Genomic DNA, 17,963 nt, shown 5'->3' with positions numbered 1-17,963 from the left:
ATTGGTCTTCTTCTCTTTGATTCTCTCTTCCATTGTACCTGGTTAGGTGGAGGAATTCTTTTTGCATTCAGAAAGATGATGTACCTGGCCAGTTTAGTACCCTAGAACTTGCGAACAAGCATCTTCCTATAGATGAGTGTTGGCCAGAGACTCTGTTCTGCCTTTGTAAGAAATACGAACTCTTGCTGAGCTTTTTTTCAAAAAAGTGCAATTTTACTGAGCTATACTCATACAGCATATAATCCACCCAAAGTAGACAATCAGTGACTCCTAGTCTCATCATATAGTTGTGCATTCATTGCCACAATTAATTCTCAAACATTTTTATTACTCCAAAATCAAGAAAAAGAAATGTAAAAAAATTTTAGAAAGAAATAAAAAGAACACTCAAACCATCCCATACCCATTATCCCCCCCTCCATTATTTATATTTTTTTTCATTATTTTATTACTCATCTGCCCATGCACTGGTAAAGGGAGTGTCAGTCACCAGGTTTTCACTATCACATGTTCGCATGATAAAAGCTATATAGTTATACAATTTTCATCAAGAATCAAGTCTACTGGATTGCCGTTCAACAGATTCAGGTATTTCCTTCTGGCATTTTTAATACACTAGAGACCAAAAAGGAATATCTAGATAAAATGCATAATAATAACCTCCAGATTGACCCCTCGACTCTATTTGAGATCTCTCAGTCACTGAAGCTTTATTTTGTTTCATTTCTTTTCCCCCTTTTGGTCAAGATGACATTCTCGATCCCAAAATGCTGGGTCCAGGCTCATCCCTGGAAATCCTGTCCCATATTGCCAGGGAGACTTACACCCCTGGGAGTCATATCCCATGCAGGGGGAAGGGTAGTAAGTTTATTTGCAGAGTTGGCTGAGAGAAAGAGGCCACATCTGTTGCTGAGGTTTTTGTATTAGGCTAGCTACCAATGCATTTAACGTCTGGAGAGTTAAAAAAATTTTTTTAATCACCTATTTTTTTTTAATAAAAGAGAGTGGCTTCATCCAATCTGTTCTATTTCCTTATCCCACTGCTTCTAATTTTACTATATGCAGGCACTTTCCTACACCTGTGATTTATGGAAGTCTTTTTTTTTTGTTTGTTTTGTATGACAAAATTTTGTGATTTCTTCTCAGGGAAAATACTATCTCTTTGCGTGGCATGGCCAGGCTCCCAAGGCCGAAAGTTTCCCTTTCCTCTGCCCCAGGATGGTTGGATTAACTCTTGTAGCCTTTAGTGGAATGGTTTGACTTCCCTCCCTTCTTCCACATTACTTTCTTCCCTTTCCCCATCTTTTCCCATTAACTTCTTTCATGATCTCTTCAGGGACTTCAAGAAGGCCCTAGAACCAGGCCCTGTGGGCTAAATCCTAAAGGATTGTATGTATCCTCTCCTGCCTCCTTGACTGGCAGCATTTCCTTTTGTGCATCAATGAATGGAGCAACTCAAAGGAACTCTGCTCTGCCATAGATAGAGCCATCAGCATGGATACAAGGCAGAAATGCATTTCTTATAAGTTTTACCATATAAATGACCTATGGTATCCTTGAACATGAGAGTGGATATGTTTGCCTAAGTCACTGCAAACGTGTTGGAGATAAGCTTGTCCAGCATCCCTGCCCTGATCTACCAATGTCGGAGTGTTGCTTTTCTAGGTCTGCCTAGGGCACTTTGGGTGCACTTTGGATTGCTCTTCCCTCACCCCAGAAGTTCCTTCTGGGATAGCCACTATGATTGGGATCTGGGGTCACTGAGGCAACTGCATCCCCTGGATCCCCCCCTTCTAATCCAGCTCTCTTGGCCCACCGAAAAACCGAGGGGTGATGTAATGACCTGAGGCCTGGAAAAATAAACAGCTCTCAGGGAAAGAAGCAGTAGCCGTTATAAGCAAATACCCCACAGCCACCTGGAACCGCACACATGACACGATTGGAAGGAAGAATGAGTAATCCACTGACGTTAGCAGCTGAGGATGGCTCTGGGCTTGTGTGCATTTAAAGCATCTATATAAAAACAAACCCTTGATATTTATTTCTATCACTGGCCTTCTGGATGTCTGCCCATTTATCTTATGCAGGTGCCGTGGTCAGTCATGGCCAGTGAGAACAGAGCTGGGACACGGATAGGGGGGTCATCCATATGGCTTTCTCCATGGACATAAAGGCCTTGCTCTTTCTCAAGTTTTCCCTTTGCAGAGAGGAGCAGTAAACATGTTTAGAGACACCAGAGAGCCTAGCCCCACAGACCGTTTTACCTCATTTTAAACTTAGCTTTCCCAGTTGACTTGCAGCTTCATTCCACGTCGTCTGCTTGGAACACAGAGGAGCGAGGGTGTGGGGGTGTGTGTGGCTGCTGATCTGTCCTCTGGGACTTGCTCGACCCACAGGGGTTTTGTTTCCAGAGGTAAGTTTGTATGCTTTTTGTTCTTTGGTAGCAAAACCTCATGTCCCAATATTTGCCCTTAGGCCTTTGCTGCTAAAATACTGAAATCAAATGTCCTGCCGAAGTATCGCCATTGGCTTATTCCAATTTGCTGAAAGTCAACTCTAGTCTCTGCTTTGGTCTGAAGATCCTCATTCTGGGTTTACTTGTAAAGTGATTTTGAGCGTAGGAAGGTATACATCTTAGAAGCATGCTCACACATGCAACATTGGTGCTTGGAGGGGTAAAACAAAGTGTTTGACAAATTTTAAAATATCACTTTTATATTCCCCATTTGCCTGTACCCAGTCCTCCTTTCTCTCCTGCATTTTTATTTACTAGCTCTTGCTCTTTAAAGCCCAGAGCTTGTTGGGTTAAGGTCAGTGAAGTTACTGAGAAAAACTCAGTCCTTGTCACTACAAAAATATTTTTTTTTGGTGGAAGAGTTATATCAGCTCACTTAATGGCATGAGTCAATTGAGATGGGACCTTTTCTAAAATTTGAGTGGATGTGAGTCAGTGATACTTTGGGGAAAAAATTTTTTTTAAAGTGCCTATATGCTATATTGAGACAATCTATCATAGAACAAATATCCTCTGTAGATTTTTTATCTTATTCTCCTCCATACCAGGAACTCAGTCTCCTTGTGTGGGAAGGAAGCGGTCACAACTTCAGGCCATGGTAAACCATGCATGGACATTTTAGATTCCACAGAAACTATTTAGAAAGGCTGGTTGGTTTGTAGTTTTCCCTTACCTCCTTACCCATGACACTTCATTGCAGCAAAACGTCCTGGAAGTCAACTCTAGTCTCTGCAGTGCCCCCTGCAAATGTTCCTGCGAGTGGATGCTCTCAGCCAGGGTCAGGGCTGTGGGATGGGTGTTGCTGGTTTTGCCCTGAAGATGGAGTCTCTGTGACACAGAAGGTTGGATGTGACTTGCAGGTCACGCAGCAGTCCTGCAGAACAGCAGGAGGGGGAACCTGGAGATACCGAAGCTCTTGCCCTTGACTCAGCCCCTTCCTGGGTGCTCAGCTATCACTGGGAAGAGGCAGAGTTTGGACTGGGCCTCTGAGGCATGGGGAAGTGCACCTGATCCTGTCTAATTGTGGACCATCGGACAGGAGGGACCCGGGGATCACTGAGTACCACCTCTTCATTTTACATGAGAAAGCAGGAGCACAGACTAGTTAAGGGACTTGTCCAGGGACACAGGCCCATCACCAACTATGATGTGTCAAGGCGTCTACTGGTGCCGAGTGGGCTGACCATCAGGCAGTAGTGTACCGAATGGAGGGGGCAGTGGGTATGGTCTGCCCCAGTGGGGAGGGATGTCTTGTCACTGACATTGTTTTGAATTGCTGGCACAGTGACATAAAAAGCAAACTGACTGTTTGTTATAGTATTACTTTTTAATTCACCTACACGCAGCAAATCTTTTTATTGCCTGCACCATGGACAGACCACTCCCACTCCCTGCCCTTGGTCAGCCCCTGAAGTTCAGGGGTGATTAGCTGTTCACAGGGTTAGGTCAGAGAGACTGTACTTACTCCACATTTGCCAAGGATACTGGTACCTTAGACAAGCTAACAATACTAGCAGCTGCCATTTAGCAAGTCCTTACTCTGGGCCAGGCACCCGGTTAAGCATTTGACATATACTATTGCGTTTAATCCTCACAGTGACCCTGTAGTTGCCCTATGTTTATGGGTAAGGAACCTGGGGTTTAGAGAGCTTATGTAAACTGCCCAAGGTTCCAGGGCTATAAAGTGCTAGAATCTGATCCACTGGACCCCAAAGCCCTTGCTCTTGACCATTATGCTCTACTGCCTCTACGCCAACTGTTGTTGACTTCCATGAAATGGTGGCAGACTCTCCCCTTCACACCAGACCTTTCATTGGAGTGTGAGGGAGCAGGAGTGATGGGCCTTTACTATTGCTTTCAGTCTTGCCAAGGAAGCCCACGTATCCCCATCCCAGCCCCTCTTCCTAGAACATCTCTCTGACTTCCATGAGATCCCTATGGCATTTGGGAACAGCCATCCAGCTGAGCTTTTATGCCATTCTCAGTTTTCTGTGGCTGGGGGCAAAGAACAATCTCTTCTCTTGGTTAGTTCATTAATCAGGGGGTGTTCTCCTCCAGAGAAGCATCCAAGGTGGGGCCCCTCATAGGTTTTGATGTTATCTTTTTCATTTCATTTTGCTGCCTATTCTGTGGGCCAGGGGTCTTTAGATTACAGGAGATGGGGGAGAACCACTCCAGTGGAAGAGATGGCCTATTTAAATCTGTGCAAATTCTGCTTCTCTTCCCTCACCCCACCTCCAAGCAGATACACACCTGAGCACAATTTCAGGGGTTGAATTTGTTCTGTTTCTCAGCGAGTTCTGTTTCTTTCCTGCCTTGGCTGGGCCTCTCTCCTCTGGGTCTTTCCTTTTCCGGGTGTACCATTTGCCATCTGTTCCAAAGGCAGCCCTGAGTGAGGGTCCTGTGACTTCCACTCCTCTTCAGGGGGTTCTTGGAGTTGCTGGATGACGCTGGGACCCATGGGTGCTGAGACTCAGGAATTGGCAATGGCCAAGTGGCCAGTTCAGCGATGGGCATGATGGATAGAGACAGCCCAGCAAATGGTGCTCAGAAAAGTGGTCCGCTGGGGGCCACACTTAACTCTCCCTGTGAAAAAGTGCAAAGCCCACAAGTAGGAAAAATAACCTATTCACAGGGTTGGCTTTAAACTATAGATGCTAAACTCCATGTGGCTAAATAATCAAAAAGGGTGATGCACCATAAATCACTTCCAATGATTATGGTCTCCAGCAGAGTCCCCTCCCTGGGAGTACCAAACTCCTATCTGTGTGCTGGCTGTGCAAAAACAGTGAAGTCAACCACTTATCACTCGGTCCTACTTTTCCTCCTTTTGCATCTGCAGTCCATTCCTCCGCCAAATTCTCAGCTACCCAGTGGTTCTGGAATCATCCTGATACCTACCACATGCTCGCATGCTGACCCATAGAATACTGAGGCAGGAGCCACACGATTTCTTACGCCTCTGAAATTTCATATTGTGATTTAGCAAGGTTGTTTTTAACATAGTGTTTATTATTTTGGGTTATCTTTCAGCATTTCATTCATTTTTGATAAGCGCCTAAGTGGGTGTGAGGCATTTGAAGGGGTTTCAGGGTAATTGTAGGTGACACAACGCTAGTGTTTTCCTTAATATTCTTGGCCCAGTGGGATAATTCCATTTGCAATGAAACATAAATAAGCTCCTCTCGTTTTCAGGCCGAGTAGCCTTTTATTGATTTTTCTCCTAGGAAAATCCAGTGCTTGATAGTGTGAGGGTTGAGTGTAGCCTTTCCCAGGATGAAGCAAAGGAACAGATGAGCCTCTGTGGTCTCATCCCCCGCGTTTGGCATTTCCTCAACAGTGAGTGGCCCCGACTCTGGAATGACAGCAGAATTCTGTGGTTGTGGATAGGATAGCAGGAATTCAAGCAAATGTGGGATTTTGGGGACTAAATACTCTTTTTGGATCCTGTCAACCTGAGATTCTGTGATTCTCCTGTAACTAAGAACCTGGAGGCCCCGGCTGGGTGTGGTGAGGGACCTGGCAGGATGGGTGGGGTCCTTGCTCTCCAGGAGCTTACATCTGGTTAAGTCAAGGTATCTAGGGGCAAGGAATAAGTGAGGGGAACAGAGACTCAGTCTTAGCTCAGCAGACGGTGACTTCACCATAGGTTGAGGGCTCTCAGGGAAAGGTTCATGGGTGGAGAAAGGCCTCAAATGAGGTCAGATTAAGATCGTGTTGCCAGTTCTTTCTTACTATGTCTTAGAGATCTTTTCTGACCCCTTTGGCACTTGATGTGGTGCTAGCACACAGTACACATTCAGTAAAAGCCTGTGTGAGAACCTGGGTCCACAAAGCTTCCTGACCTTTTTTGTACCCTCTCGTGAGCCCTCTTCTCATTTGTTACTCGGGATCCTGCTTAGGTCTGGGGCTCCAGGAACCCCTCCTCTCTCAGGACACTGTCCTCAGCCTCACTGGCTTCCACTCCCGTGTTCCAGAATATAAGCAACTCTCTGTCAGGACAGCCAGAGTAGCTGCCCTTCATTACCACCTGAGCCTCCATCTAGCAAGCGAGCTTCTGGTTCTTTCTGCAGGAAGGTTGTGTCATTCATTCATCATGACGTCTTCCCAGTACATGGTTTTTTGTTTTTTTTTTAACCAATACTCTTCTCAGTTCTTCTGTGTATAGCTGTCTGTGAGATTGGGCTTTTATCTTGCACTTGTTTTTCACATGGACCTTCTGTGACTACTGTCTCTACCCATCTGTTTTCTCCACTACCATGAGGTTCCCACGCTCTTTGTTCCAAAAGTTTCCAGCAGGTTTGGCTCACTGATACCTGATGACTGTGTTTTCAGAAGATGCTTGAGTGTAGGGTTACCCAGTGTTGGGGACTGAATAAGGTAGCCTACAGAAGACATGTTCAGGTCTTAATCTGCATTCCTGAGGGTGTGAACCCATTTGTAAATAAAGCCTTTTAGGATATTATTAGTTAAGATGTGGACTCATTTGTGAAAAGAATTGTTTTGTTTGCTAATGCTGCCTTTTTGCAAATCACCAGAAATGGATTGGCTTTTATAAAGGGGATTTATTTGGTTACAAATTTGCAGTCTTAAGGCCATCAAGTGTCCAAGGTAAGGTATCAACAATAGGGTACCTCCACTGGAGAAAGGCCATTGGCATCCGGAAAACCTCTGTTAGCTGGGAAGACACATGACTGGAGTCTGCTTGCTCCCAGGTTGTGTTTCAAAACGGCGTTCTCCAAATATCAGCTTTTAATGGCTGTCTTCAAAATGTCTCTCAGCTGCAGCAATAAGCTCCTTCTGACTGAGCTCTTATATAGGGCTCTAGTAAACTAATCAAGACCCATGCTGAATTGGCAGGGCCACATCTTCATGGAAATTATCTAATCAGAGTTATCACCTACAGTTGAGTGGGTCATATCTCCATGGAAACAACCTAATACAAAGGTTCCAACCTAATCAAATTAATAAGTCTGTCCCCACAAGATTGCATTAAAGAACAATGGCTTTTCCTGGGAGCTATAATATATCCAAACTGGCACAAGAATCTTCAAAAATCTTTTAGATGAGGTCACATTGAATCAGGGCAGGCCCTAATTCATGTGGCTGAAGCCCTTGTAAGGAGAAGAAATCCAGACAGACAACTGAGCAGGAGAAGCCAGTGATGGGGGCAGAGATGCAAGCCAAGGAACCCCAAGGATTGTGGCAAGTCAGCCCCAGAATGGTGCAGACTCTGGGAGAAAGCCTGGCCACTGTATGGTATTTGCCATAGCAGCCCTGGCAAACTAGGACACCCAGGATCTCAGCTCTTCTGTCTGCTCCTTCCTCCTGCAGTTACTCCTCTGGAAGGCAGCAGTGAGAAAGAAAAATCAGCCCAAAGAGCCGAAACTCAAATCCTCTGATGTTTATGTTTGTTGGCCACTTTTGTTAAAAAAAAAAGAAGAGAAAAAAAGATGATAAAGAGATAAAGATTCTCAGGATAAAAAGATAAACTATGGACCAAAATCAAGATTGGGGATTGACTGAGGATTTAGGTGTTTCAGGCTCACCTTTGCGTCTAATTACCATGAGTAATTGAGGTGCAGAGAGGCACAGTGCCAGCTGTAGCCATAGGGCTGTTCTCTATGCTTGTTCCTGTCTTGGCTGGATGCAAAAGAGCCCATGTCCTGGGCCTGAAGATGGTTTATATTTGTCTGTTTCAGCCTGATTCTCTCTCCTGTCTCCCTCCCTGCGTAGCCCTGGGGCTGTGTCACTAATGGTAGAGGGCGCTGTGTGATTTCTGGTGGCAAAGGCTGGACTGTGGTTTTGTTTCTTCTACAGGGCACTTTCTGTTCTATTTCTTTTCTTAATCAGTTAGAGGTTTGTGAGTGGAACTTAAACCAACCCCTGCCAATGGCTGGGGCAGGGACCGTAGCGGGTGGGTATGTGTGAGTGTGTATGAATGTGTGCTCATCCATTCCCACACCCCCTTGGGCAGCCCTGCTTGCTGCCTCTCCCCTGATGTTTATGTTGTCCAAGTGATTACAGATGCTCCTGGCCCGATCTCGGAGATGGCAGGCCAAACCATCTAAACTTGTCGTTCTTCCCTGAACTTTCCTAAGCTGAGGTTGGGTGTTTCAGAACAGTGAGTGCCCACTTCTGGAGAACTCCCGCTCACAGCCGATGGTCATGGAGAGACTCTTGAAAGAGACCCCTGTCTTGCATTCTAGAAGCTGACTTCTTGGTACCTGGGAAAACTGATGGATTCACATGAGAGGTGACTGAGATGGGCAGAGGTTGACAATGGTCCCCAGGATGGGTTGGCTTCTGGGTCCTCAGCTATGCCCCTCGGTGCTTACTAATTAGCATTTGTGTGGCCTCTGGAGAAGGGCTGAGGGAGTAATTGATTAAATGATAAATTGGTCAAAGGGCTTCAGGGGCTACAACAATACTCATTGATAATTGAGGAGTTGAGCAAGTCTAGGGGTTTCAGTTATCTATTGCTGTGTGACAAAGCACTCCAAAACTGAATGGCTTGCTATGAAAATAGCTTATTATTTCTAATGTTTCTCTGAGTTGGCTGGGTGGTTCCTTGACTGGTTTTACCCGAACCCCCTCCTGGACTCATCCAGCTGGAGGACAAAAGGGGCTGGAACGTTTGAGATGACTTTGCTTACATGTCTAGTACCTGGTGCTGAGCCTCTTCGGTTTTCCTCTTGATGGCCTCTCACCTCCACTGGGCTGGACTGGCCTCCTGACTGGCTGGTCTCAAGGTGGCTTCCAAAAAAAGTGAAAGTGGATCCAGCAAGTCCTTTTAATACCTGGACTGCATGTCGCTGAGCATCACCTCTGCCGCATTCTGTTGGACAACGTAAATCAGAGTGGAAGAGTCTATACAGGGCCATCGATGTGGGTAGGTCTAATTCTCTGGGGACCATTTTGTAACAATCTAGACACTTTGTGAAAGAAAAACATAGGTTAGCCTAAAAATCCAGGGGTCAGATTAACCTGTGGCAACGAAGATGATATCGCAGAGAGGTGAAGAGCATGAGGGTGGAGGGGTAAGGATGGGCAGACTGCATGGTTTCGAATCCCAGCTCTGCTGCTTCCTGGTTGTATGACCTTGAGCAAATTAGTCAACCTGGTTGTGTCTCTGTGACCTCCCGTGTTCAATGAGGATAATAATAGTAGCACCTATCTGAGAGGCTCAAATGAATTTGTAGTGAGTTCATGCCAGGAAAACACCTGGTACAAAGCCTGGCACGTGGTCGTCACTCAAATAGATGGTGGCTATTATTATCTGTTTGACAGCTGTGTAATAGAGGGTGAGTTACAAATTTGGCTTTACATTTTCCAGTTCAGAGTCAAAGAGAGAAAAGTACTTAGGCACGAGATTTGTAGTGTGCTTAAGCTGAAAACAAATAATTGGATTAGAAGATGTGCCATGTTCAATGGGCAACTCTGATTTTTTTACATGCTTGGTTTTGCATGCAGCAGATCTGGGTTAGCTTGCAATAAAACGGACCTAGAGAAACTTCACACTACAAAAGTAAATTTTTTTTTTCCCTTAGAGAAAATGGTTAAAGGCAGTGATATCTAGGGATTAGCAAGGCAGGCTTGACGATCGGAAGCCCTTGACTGGAGTTCCAGCTCTCCTCTCTCAGGAGTGAATGAATTTGGGAAAATTCATGAATCTTTCCAAACCTCATCTCCCTCTTCTACCAAATAGGCATAATAATAATGTACTCATCACATGGACAAAGAGGTTAGGTAAGTCAAGCCCTTAGTATATCACCTGGCAAACATTCCTCCATGAATATTAATTTTTATTATTAGTGACAGATGATATTAAGGGAGATATTCTCTTTTTGAGAAGAAAAACGGTGTACTTGTAAATGGTTAATGCTATTGTTACAGACGTTCCTGTCTCTCTTTTTGAGGGTATCTGGACTTGTAAGAACTATGTGGTTGAAAGTAATAAACCCTCCATGTAGCCTTTTCTCTAATTTTATGCCCCTTCTGCTGGAACGTTTTTCCAAATTAGGAAGATTTATCATTTTTGATTTTGTTCTCCATAGAACTTCAGGCAGCTCCTCTGGAAGCTGTTTCAGAACAGTCTCCAAGGGTTTCTAGAAATCCATCAATGGGCCCAAACCACAGGTTTCCATCTCATTCTAGATGGCTCCTCCCCCCAATTCCATGGGTTCCGGGATCCCCAGTGGTGTGATGTCAGGCTGTCAGGCTCAGCACTCGCTCTGCCCCTGGGGATGCTCCCCTTCCACTTTTTGTGTCTTGCTTTCAGTCTGATTTATGGCTTTAGAATGTTGGCCTGGAGAGTCTTAATTTAAAGCCTCTGTCCAAGGTTGTTACACAAACTTGGTGCCAGTAAAAAGCTGTTTTCCTTTGGTTTTGCTCCTCAGTCACCTTTTTCGTGCCATGAAATATGAGGTAGGAAAATGAGGCTACCAAATTAGGGTTGGGGGAGCTAATGAAAAACTTGCATAATCTCCTTGAAGTTGCGTGACACCATCGTAGCCAGGGGCTGAGGGCTGATGTCAAAATTCTGGGTCTTCAAGCCAAGTCTTACCAAGTCCTTCTCTCCCCCTCAGTTTAGGTTTCTTTTCTATGTTGACTTGATGCCTTTCTGGTGGTAGTTACATTTGGGTAATGTTTCAGCCTCCTGCTGAGGAGATTCTGTTTAGCTTTGCTGTCTGCATTATGGAAACAATATTAGTTTTCATTTTTCAAATTAAAAGTTATATTTTAACATTAAATATGCTGTTCACACCTGTCTCCTGGCCCTCAGATGTTTTCATGCCCTAAGTAAATACTTCCCTACCCTTTGATGAGACCCAATGGGCTGTTGTTTTTCAGCATTTTCCCTAGGAGTGAGATGGGCTGAGAATCATCTTCCCATCATTTGCCTTCTCGCTGAGACAGGGGTTGAGCTACTTTGTGTCTCTGGTGTCACCAGAGGCTGTTTAAACATATATACTTTATGTATGTGTGTATTCACAAAGTCATTATTTCAGGGCTTGGCTCCTTGAGCGTCAAGCCGAGTTTGTGTAATCTCGACCATCTGTGCTGTGGTGCGCTGTGCGGTGCTTCTCCATGTTGCTGCTACTAAGTTCCTGGCACCAGAACAGTGTTTCTGTGACACACTGTGAAAGTTTCATGGGATGCCCGAGAGTGTATTTCCTGTCACCTCCTTCAAGAGGAAAGTGGTGGAATAATGTTCATGATATAGTAAATGAAAAAAAAATCTAGTGACAATACAGGTTTATGATGTGATCCACCCCCACCCCCCCTTTTTTTTGGTTAAAGAAATGAATGGGGTGTTCTGATTTGCTAATGCTGCCAGGATGCAAAACACCAGAAATGGATTGGCTTTTATAAAAGGGGGTTTATTTGGTTACACAGTTAGAGTCTTAAGGCCATAAAGTGTCCAAGGTAATGCATCAACAATCGGGTACCTTCACTGGAGGATGGCCAATGGTGTCCAGAAAACCTCTGTTAGTTGGGAAGGCACATGGCTGGCGTCTGCTCCAGAGTTCTGGTTTCAAAATGGCTTTCTCCCAGGATGTTCCTCTCTAGGCTGCAGCTCCTCAAAAATCTCACTCTTAGTTGATCTTGGGCTTTCGTCCTCTCTCAGCTTCTCAGGAGCAAAAGTCTGCTTTCAAAGGCTGTCTCCAAAATGTCTCTGTACTCTGTAGCTCCTCTCTCAGCTCCAATGTGTTCTTCAAAGTGTCCCTCTGGCTGTAGCAACCCTGCTCCTTCTGTCTGAGCTTATACAGTGCTGTAATAAACCATTAAAGGCCCATGCTGAATGGGCGGGGCCACACCTCCATGGAAATAGTCCAATCAGAGTTATCACCCACAATTGGGTGAGGCCCATCTCCATGGAAACAATCTAATCTAAACATTCCAACTTAATCAACACTAATATGTCTGTCCACACAAGATTGCACCAAGGATAATGGCATTTTGGTGGACATAATACATTCAAACTGGCACATGGGGGTACACATGTTTGCATGTGTGTGTGCAGAACAAAAGGTCTAGGGAAGGCAAAGTGTTTACCTTGGTGGGATTATGAGTTTTTCCATTTTTTCTTCTTTTTTACTTCTTTATAAAATGAAAAGAAATACAAATGCTGTTTATTTTTCATAATTAAAAAAAAAAAAAAGGACAGGCATGCAGATTGACAGGTTGACTGGGTAGAATTTTTCATTAAGGTGCTGGGAGGTTCTGAGGACATCCTGAACTGGCCACACCTTGGCACACCACACCACACACCATCTCAGCCTGGGCCTGGCTCCTGGGAAGCCAGGTTTGGCGGTTCAGACCCGTTCCCATGTCTCCTGGAACCGCTGGGTGCGGACACTGCCCTGCTGGACCTGTTTGCTCCCTCAGTCAGTGGCGGTGGCGTGGTGTGGTCTGCTCCCACCATTCACCCTACTTTGTTCCGCCCAGTTGGCAGATGGGAAGGAACCTGGGCCAGACCTTGTTTCTGTTCCTCTTGGGTGGTGGGCACTGGTCCCCTGCGGCTGGCAGCCTGGGGCTCTGTCCTGCTGTGTCTGGGCTTGGCGAGAGTGTCCGAGTAGCCAGGCATTCGTGAGTCAGCTCCCAGGGCAGCCAGGCTCCTGTACCAGCCTCTCCTGGAGCCAGCAGATAGTGCATCAGCAAGAACGGCTCTGAAAGAGTCAGGGAATTTCACCCCGCAGGCAAACTGCTCCTCTGATAAGGAGCAGCCCTGGAGTCCCTGGCTGGCTGGCTGCTGCAGGAGAACCCACTGGGTATGAATGTGGATGCACACAACCTGAGCAGCGGACTTGGCCACCGGGAGCTTCTGGACCTCCAGCCCCCTCACCACAGGCTTGTGTGGGAAACACAGCTCTCCATTTGGGGTGCTTCATCCCGCAGCCATCAGTTCCTTGGGGCCAGGCCTGGCCCTTGCTCTTTACTTTAGTCTCCAGGCACAGAAGGCAGGAGTGATAAGTCACCAGAGGCTTTGTCTCTTCTTTCAGAGAAAGTCCACTCATGTGACCAGGAAAGACAGAGTGCCCTGGAAGAGGCCCAGCAGAATCCCCGTGAGGGCATTGTCATCCCCGAGTGTGCCCCTGGTGGCCTCTATAAGCCCGTGCAGTGCCACCAGTCCACTGGTTACTGCTGGTGTGTGCTGGTGGACACGGGGCGCCCGCTGCCAGGGACCTCCACACGGTAAGACCACCTGGAGCCTTCGGGCTGGACATAGGGCAGGAAGATCAGCTTCCTGTCATGCTGGCATCTCCCAGCCTTACTGCCCTGGTTTGGTGTGAGTCATGTCACCAAGAAAGCCACTTGGCCATTCATGAGAAGAAGAGGTTCTGGTAGAAAGATCCTGGGACTTGGATTCTGGTCACAGGTCTATTTCTTCCCAGCTGGGTGATCTTGGGAAAGTATTTAATCTTTTTGAACCTGTTTCCTGATAAGAATACTATTGCTTTGCCTGAGTCACCAGTGTGCAGAAAAATAATGTGCAGCCATCGTTATGCTTGAATGTTACAAATGTGCCCAACCACATCTCAATGGGAACGTTTAGGCTGGAATTACCTCGTGGCTGCTGGACAGTGCAGGGGATATTTTGCTGCCAACCTGGGAGCTCCTAGGGTTGGTGACATGGATAATTGTTGGTTGGTCATGGCCGAAGTGGGGCTCAGCTCCTCCCCCCACACCTGTGTCTCTCTCTTCCCAGCTACGTGATGCCCAGTTGTGAGAGCAATGCCAGGGCCAAGAGTGTGGAGGTGGAAGACCCCTTCAAGGACAGGGAGCTACCAGGTGGGAGACGATGCTGCTGCTTGCTGACACCATCCCTTCTTTCTGTTCCTCCATCCCTCACCCTGCAGAAGCGGCTCCCTCCCCTGGATCTGTTTCCCCATCTGTAAGAAGCAGTGTGGGATTCTGGGAGCTTGGAGCACAGAGCCATGGGCTCTGCTTTCTAGCCTGGGATCTGTCCCCAATTAGTCCTGCATCCTGGGATACTTTCTTTCTCCTTGCTTTTGCCTCTTTATCCTTAAAAATGTAGTCATTGAGTTAAAACTCTAACCCCACAATTCTGCAAGTTTTCTCTCTCTTAGAGAGCCTGGGGCAATGCTTTTGGGACTGTGACCCCCTTTTTCCAGGGCTGTGAAGAGAAGAGAGCTTGTCACAGGGCTGTTTTAGAGGGAAAGAGGGTGTGGACAATTGGCCTGCCCTGAACGTGCTTTTGCAATGATCCCTGGTGACATGGGATGGTTATTACTGGAGTTGTGACAGAAGACACAAGCTGGGTGCCCCAGGACTTCCAAAGCTCTGCTGTGCTAGGTTTCTCTTATTTGTAGTCATCTCTGCCTGTGAGTCACAATAAGATTACTACATATCTGTGATTTAGGATACTGAAGATACAGTCATTATTCATTATAAGCTCATATCTGTGCCAGTGGGAACTGGGCCTTCCTTCCCACTACCCCTCAGAAACCTGCAGTGAGAACTGAAAGCAGCAGTCCTGAAAGTCAAGGGGTTTCTCAGCGAGGTTTGTAGAAATCGCCCTGTTGTAAGACGGAGTCGTGGAAGCCAGAGAACCTCCTTCTAGCCATCCCCTCCATAAGTGTGAATTGAGATTCTGCTATGTGCCAGGTACTGGACAAGCACAGTGTAAATGTAATGATCAAAAGTGACAAGAGACTTACATAGTGGAGGTGACAAATAAATGAATGAATGCAGATATGACAAGTCATGGTGGGTACTCTGAAGGAAAAGAGCAAGGTGCTGTGAAAATGAAGGGTGAACCTGCTTTAGAGACCACAGCTTTTCTGAGAAGGTAATTAAATGTTTAATCTGAGACCTGGGGGATTAGGAAATTGTTGCAAGAGGAGGATTGCAGGTTAGTGTGTAGCTCCCATTTTGAGTGGGTGGTCATGAATTTATAGCAACACGCATCTGTCCGTTGTTTGATGGTTTTCCCCTCAGCAATACCCACCGCTAGACGTAGAAAAGCACATACATGAGAAAGCTCATCCATGCTTGGGGATTTCCTGGAATCGTGCAGTGGAGGAAAAGAGAACAAAGGACTCGAGAGTATTTACAAGGGAGATTCTGTAATCATCATCTAAACAGGATGAGGATGGAAATGAAAGAAGGAGGGAAGGAGGGTCTTGGATAGATAAAGTGGTTAGGGCTCCTTGAAGTCAGCTGTGACCACTGGGGTTTCCCTCCTGCTCCCATGGCACCTGGCCCCAACCCCAAGGGTAGCACTTGTACACCATGGCTTGCCTTCCTGGCAATTTGCTTGTGTCCTCCAGTGTATTGTGAACTTCAGAGAACAAGGACCCTGTATGTTGTTCACTCTTGTGTTCAGAGTGCCCGAGTTGGTAGTCAGTAAAAATTTGTGGAATGGAAGACAGTTGAAAGCATCATTATCCGTTTGGTCTGATGATCCCTTGCAGGCCACGGGTGGAGGAACCATGGGAAGTCCACGAGGATCACCTGAGTGGTAGACTAATCCCCAAAGTGCATTTGGCAGGACAAGGACTTGGAGCAGTTTGGGAAAGGGTGACTGTTGAGGATGCTGTTCGCTTGATTAATGACCTGGCGTCTGCCTGTAAATCTTACTTTATCTTTTAGGCTGCCCGGAAGGGAAGAAAATGGAATTTATCACCAGCTTACTGGATGCTCTCACCACTGACATGGTTCAGGCCATCAACTCAGCGGCGCCTACTGGAGGTGGGAGGTGAGAATGTGAGCAGGACTCGGGGCCAGGAAGGAATACAGGGCCCTTTGCTTTTCAGATCTCAAGGAGGCTGAGAGAGTGGGGAGGGGCTGGACTGGAAGGTGACACTTTTCCTGAAACCATGTAGCCATGGCTTCATCCCCCTTCCTCCTCAAATCCTCCTGTCCCTCTACCCTCCCTGTTCTTTGGAAGCTGCTTGTTGCTAGCTTTTAGATACCTGATTTACAGGTAGGTCAGGGGTGTCTGGAGATTTCCAGCTTTTTAATATCTGAAGGGGATGACTTGGAGTTAAGAGTCCAATGGCAGGAAGGGGTGATGGGCATTTGATGGGGACAGGGAGGGAGGACAGAGAGGGAACAAAAAGCACTTTGTGATTTTCTTCTCTTCTGAGAAGGCAGGGGCCAGGTGACTTTTGGCCTCCTGAGAATCCCAAGGAGCTCTGGGCAGTGGGATTGGATACTCCTATAGCCAAGTCAAACTTTGTTCTCGAGTTGATAAGGTAGCTGAGGCAGTCTAATATGAGGCTGAAATGCACACGTTCCCCAGCAACCAGCATCACCAGTGCTTACTAATTTGGGCCGATTCAGCCAGTTAGTTGGAGCACGCATCCATCCATCCCTTTACTCAGCACTGATTGAGCATGTACGACGTACCAAGCAAGGGCTAAGAAATGTCCCTGTCTTCAACATATGCAGCCTAGCAGGGATACTAGACTGTAGACAGACAATTACATGTTAAGTACTGGGGCAGTATGTGTTACATGTGAGAGCAGAGGTGAAAGAACAGAGAAACCTTCTCTAACTCTGTCTGGAGGAATCAGAGCAGGCTTCCTGGAGGAGGTGATAGGTGAGTGGAATTTTTAAGGCTAGGGAGAAAGGAAAATAACATTGTACCAGTGAGTTGTTCAGTGTGGCTGGAGTGGATGGGGTGAGGAGGAGGAGTTGAGTGGTAATAGATGAGACAGAAGAGGTGAGCATTAACCAGATCCCAAAGGGCCTGTGAGTCACACTAAGTCTGACTATGTCATGCTAAGTAAGTCTTCCCACTATGAAGCCAGCAGGGGAGGCACAGCAGGGGACGGGGAAGAGGGAAGAAGGCCATTCAGGCTCCTGACAGCAGCCGAGGGGGTCTCATAATGAGCTGATGTTGCTGACTGAGGGGAGGGAGGTAGTTCCCCAGCTTCTTTCTGGAGTCAGAGGTGTGGTTGAAAAGGCAGGGAGCACCACCACAATGACGGGCCCAGGCCTTGCGCTCCTAGGAGAACCTGAGTATGGCCATCTCAGTGGGGAATAGCAGGACCACAAGGCACGTATCTAGGGTCGGGAGCCAGGACTGAGCACCGTTGTCAACAGTTGTACATCCTGTGACAGATGAAGGCAGTGACCTTGAAGTCCTAATGTTATGTGTTATAAAAGTAAGTACAATGGTTGCCTTGTGGGTTGCCACTTTTGGAATCTGCTTGTCTGGGCTGCTTGCTCTCAGCACCCACAGTCTTGTGAGCTCCAGGGCTGGTTTCTGTTCTCCTGCAGGAGGAACACAGCACCAAGTCTCCTGAGAAAGACAGAGGTAGGGTCTGACAGGCCGGCAGATGTGAACTGCTCAGAGGCAGCCCAGGATATGTAACGACTAAGTGTCAAAAATAAAAAGGGCTGTATCAGTATCATTCAGAAGAAGGGAGTGGGTGGATTAGGAAAAGGCATGTTCAGTATTATATGCCGTTAT

The 17,963-nt window shown here is 46.6% G+C and overlaps 1 protein-coding gene across 6 annotated transcripts in view; it reads left to right on the top strand.

Moving 5' to 3' along the window:
* The window catches only part of SMOC1 (SPARC related modular calcium binding 1), a 159,816-nt gene that overhangs the window by 126,521 nt on the left and 15,332 nt on the right, over window positions 1-17,963 (top strand). For all 6 annotated transcript variants that reach the window (XM_037832421.1, XM_037832423.1, XM_037832422.1 and 3 more), the window contains exons 8-10: window positions 13,522-13,714; window positions 14,229-14,311; window positions 16,136-16,241. In XM_037832421.1, the coding sequence (XP_037688349.1) occupies window positions 13,522-13,714; window positions 14,229-14,311; window positions 16,136-16,241 (382 nt within the window). The remainder of the gene's footprint in view (window positions 1-13,521; window positions 13,715-14,228; window positions 14,312-16,135; window positions 16,242-17,963) is intronic.

The sequence above is a fragment of the Choloepus didactylus genome, chromosome 4 (assembly GCF_015220235.1).
Source record: "Choloepus didactylus isolate mChoDid1 chromosome 4, mChoDid1.pri, whole genome shotgun sequence".
In the NCBI taxonomy this organism is placed as follows: domain Eukaryota; kingdom Metazoa; phylum Chordata; class Mammalia; order Pilosa; family Megalonychidae; genus Choloepus; species Choloepus didactylus.
The sequence above is the reverse complement of the archived record's forward strand: the minus strand, read 5'-3'. Positions and strand labels throughout refer to the sequence as shown.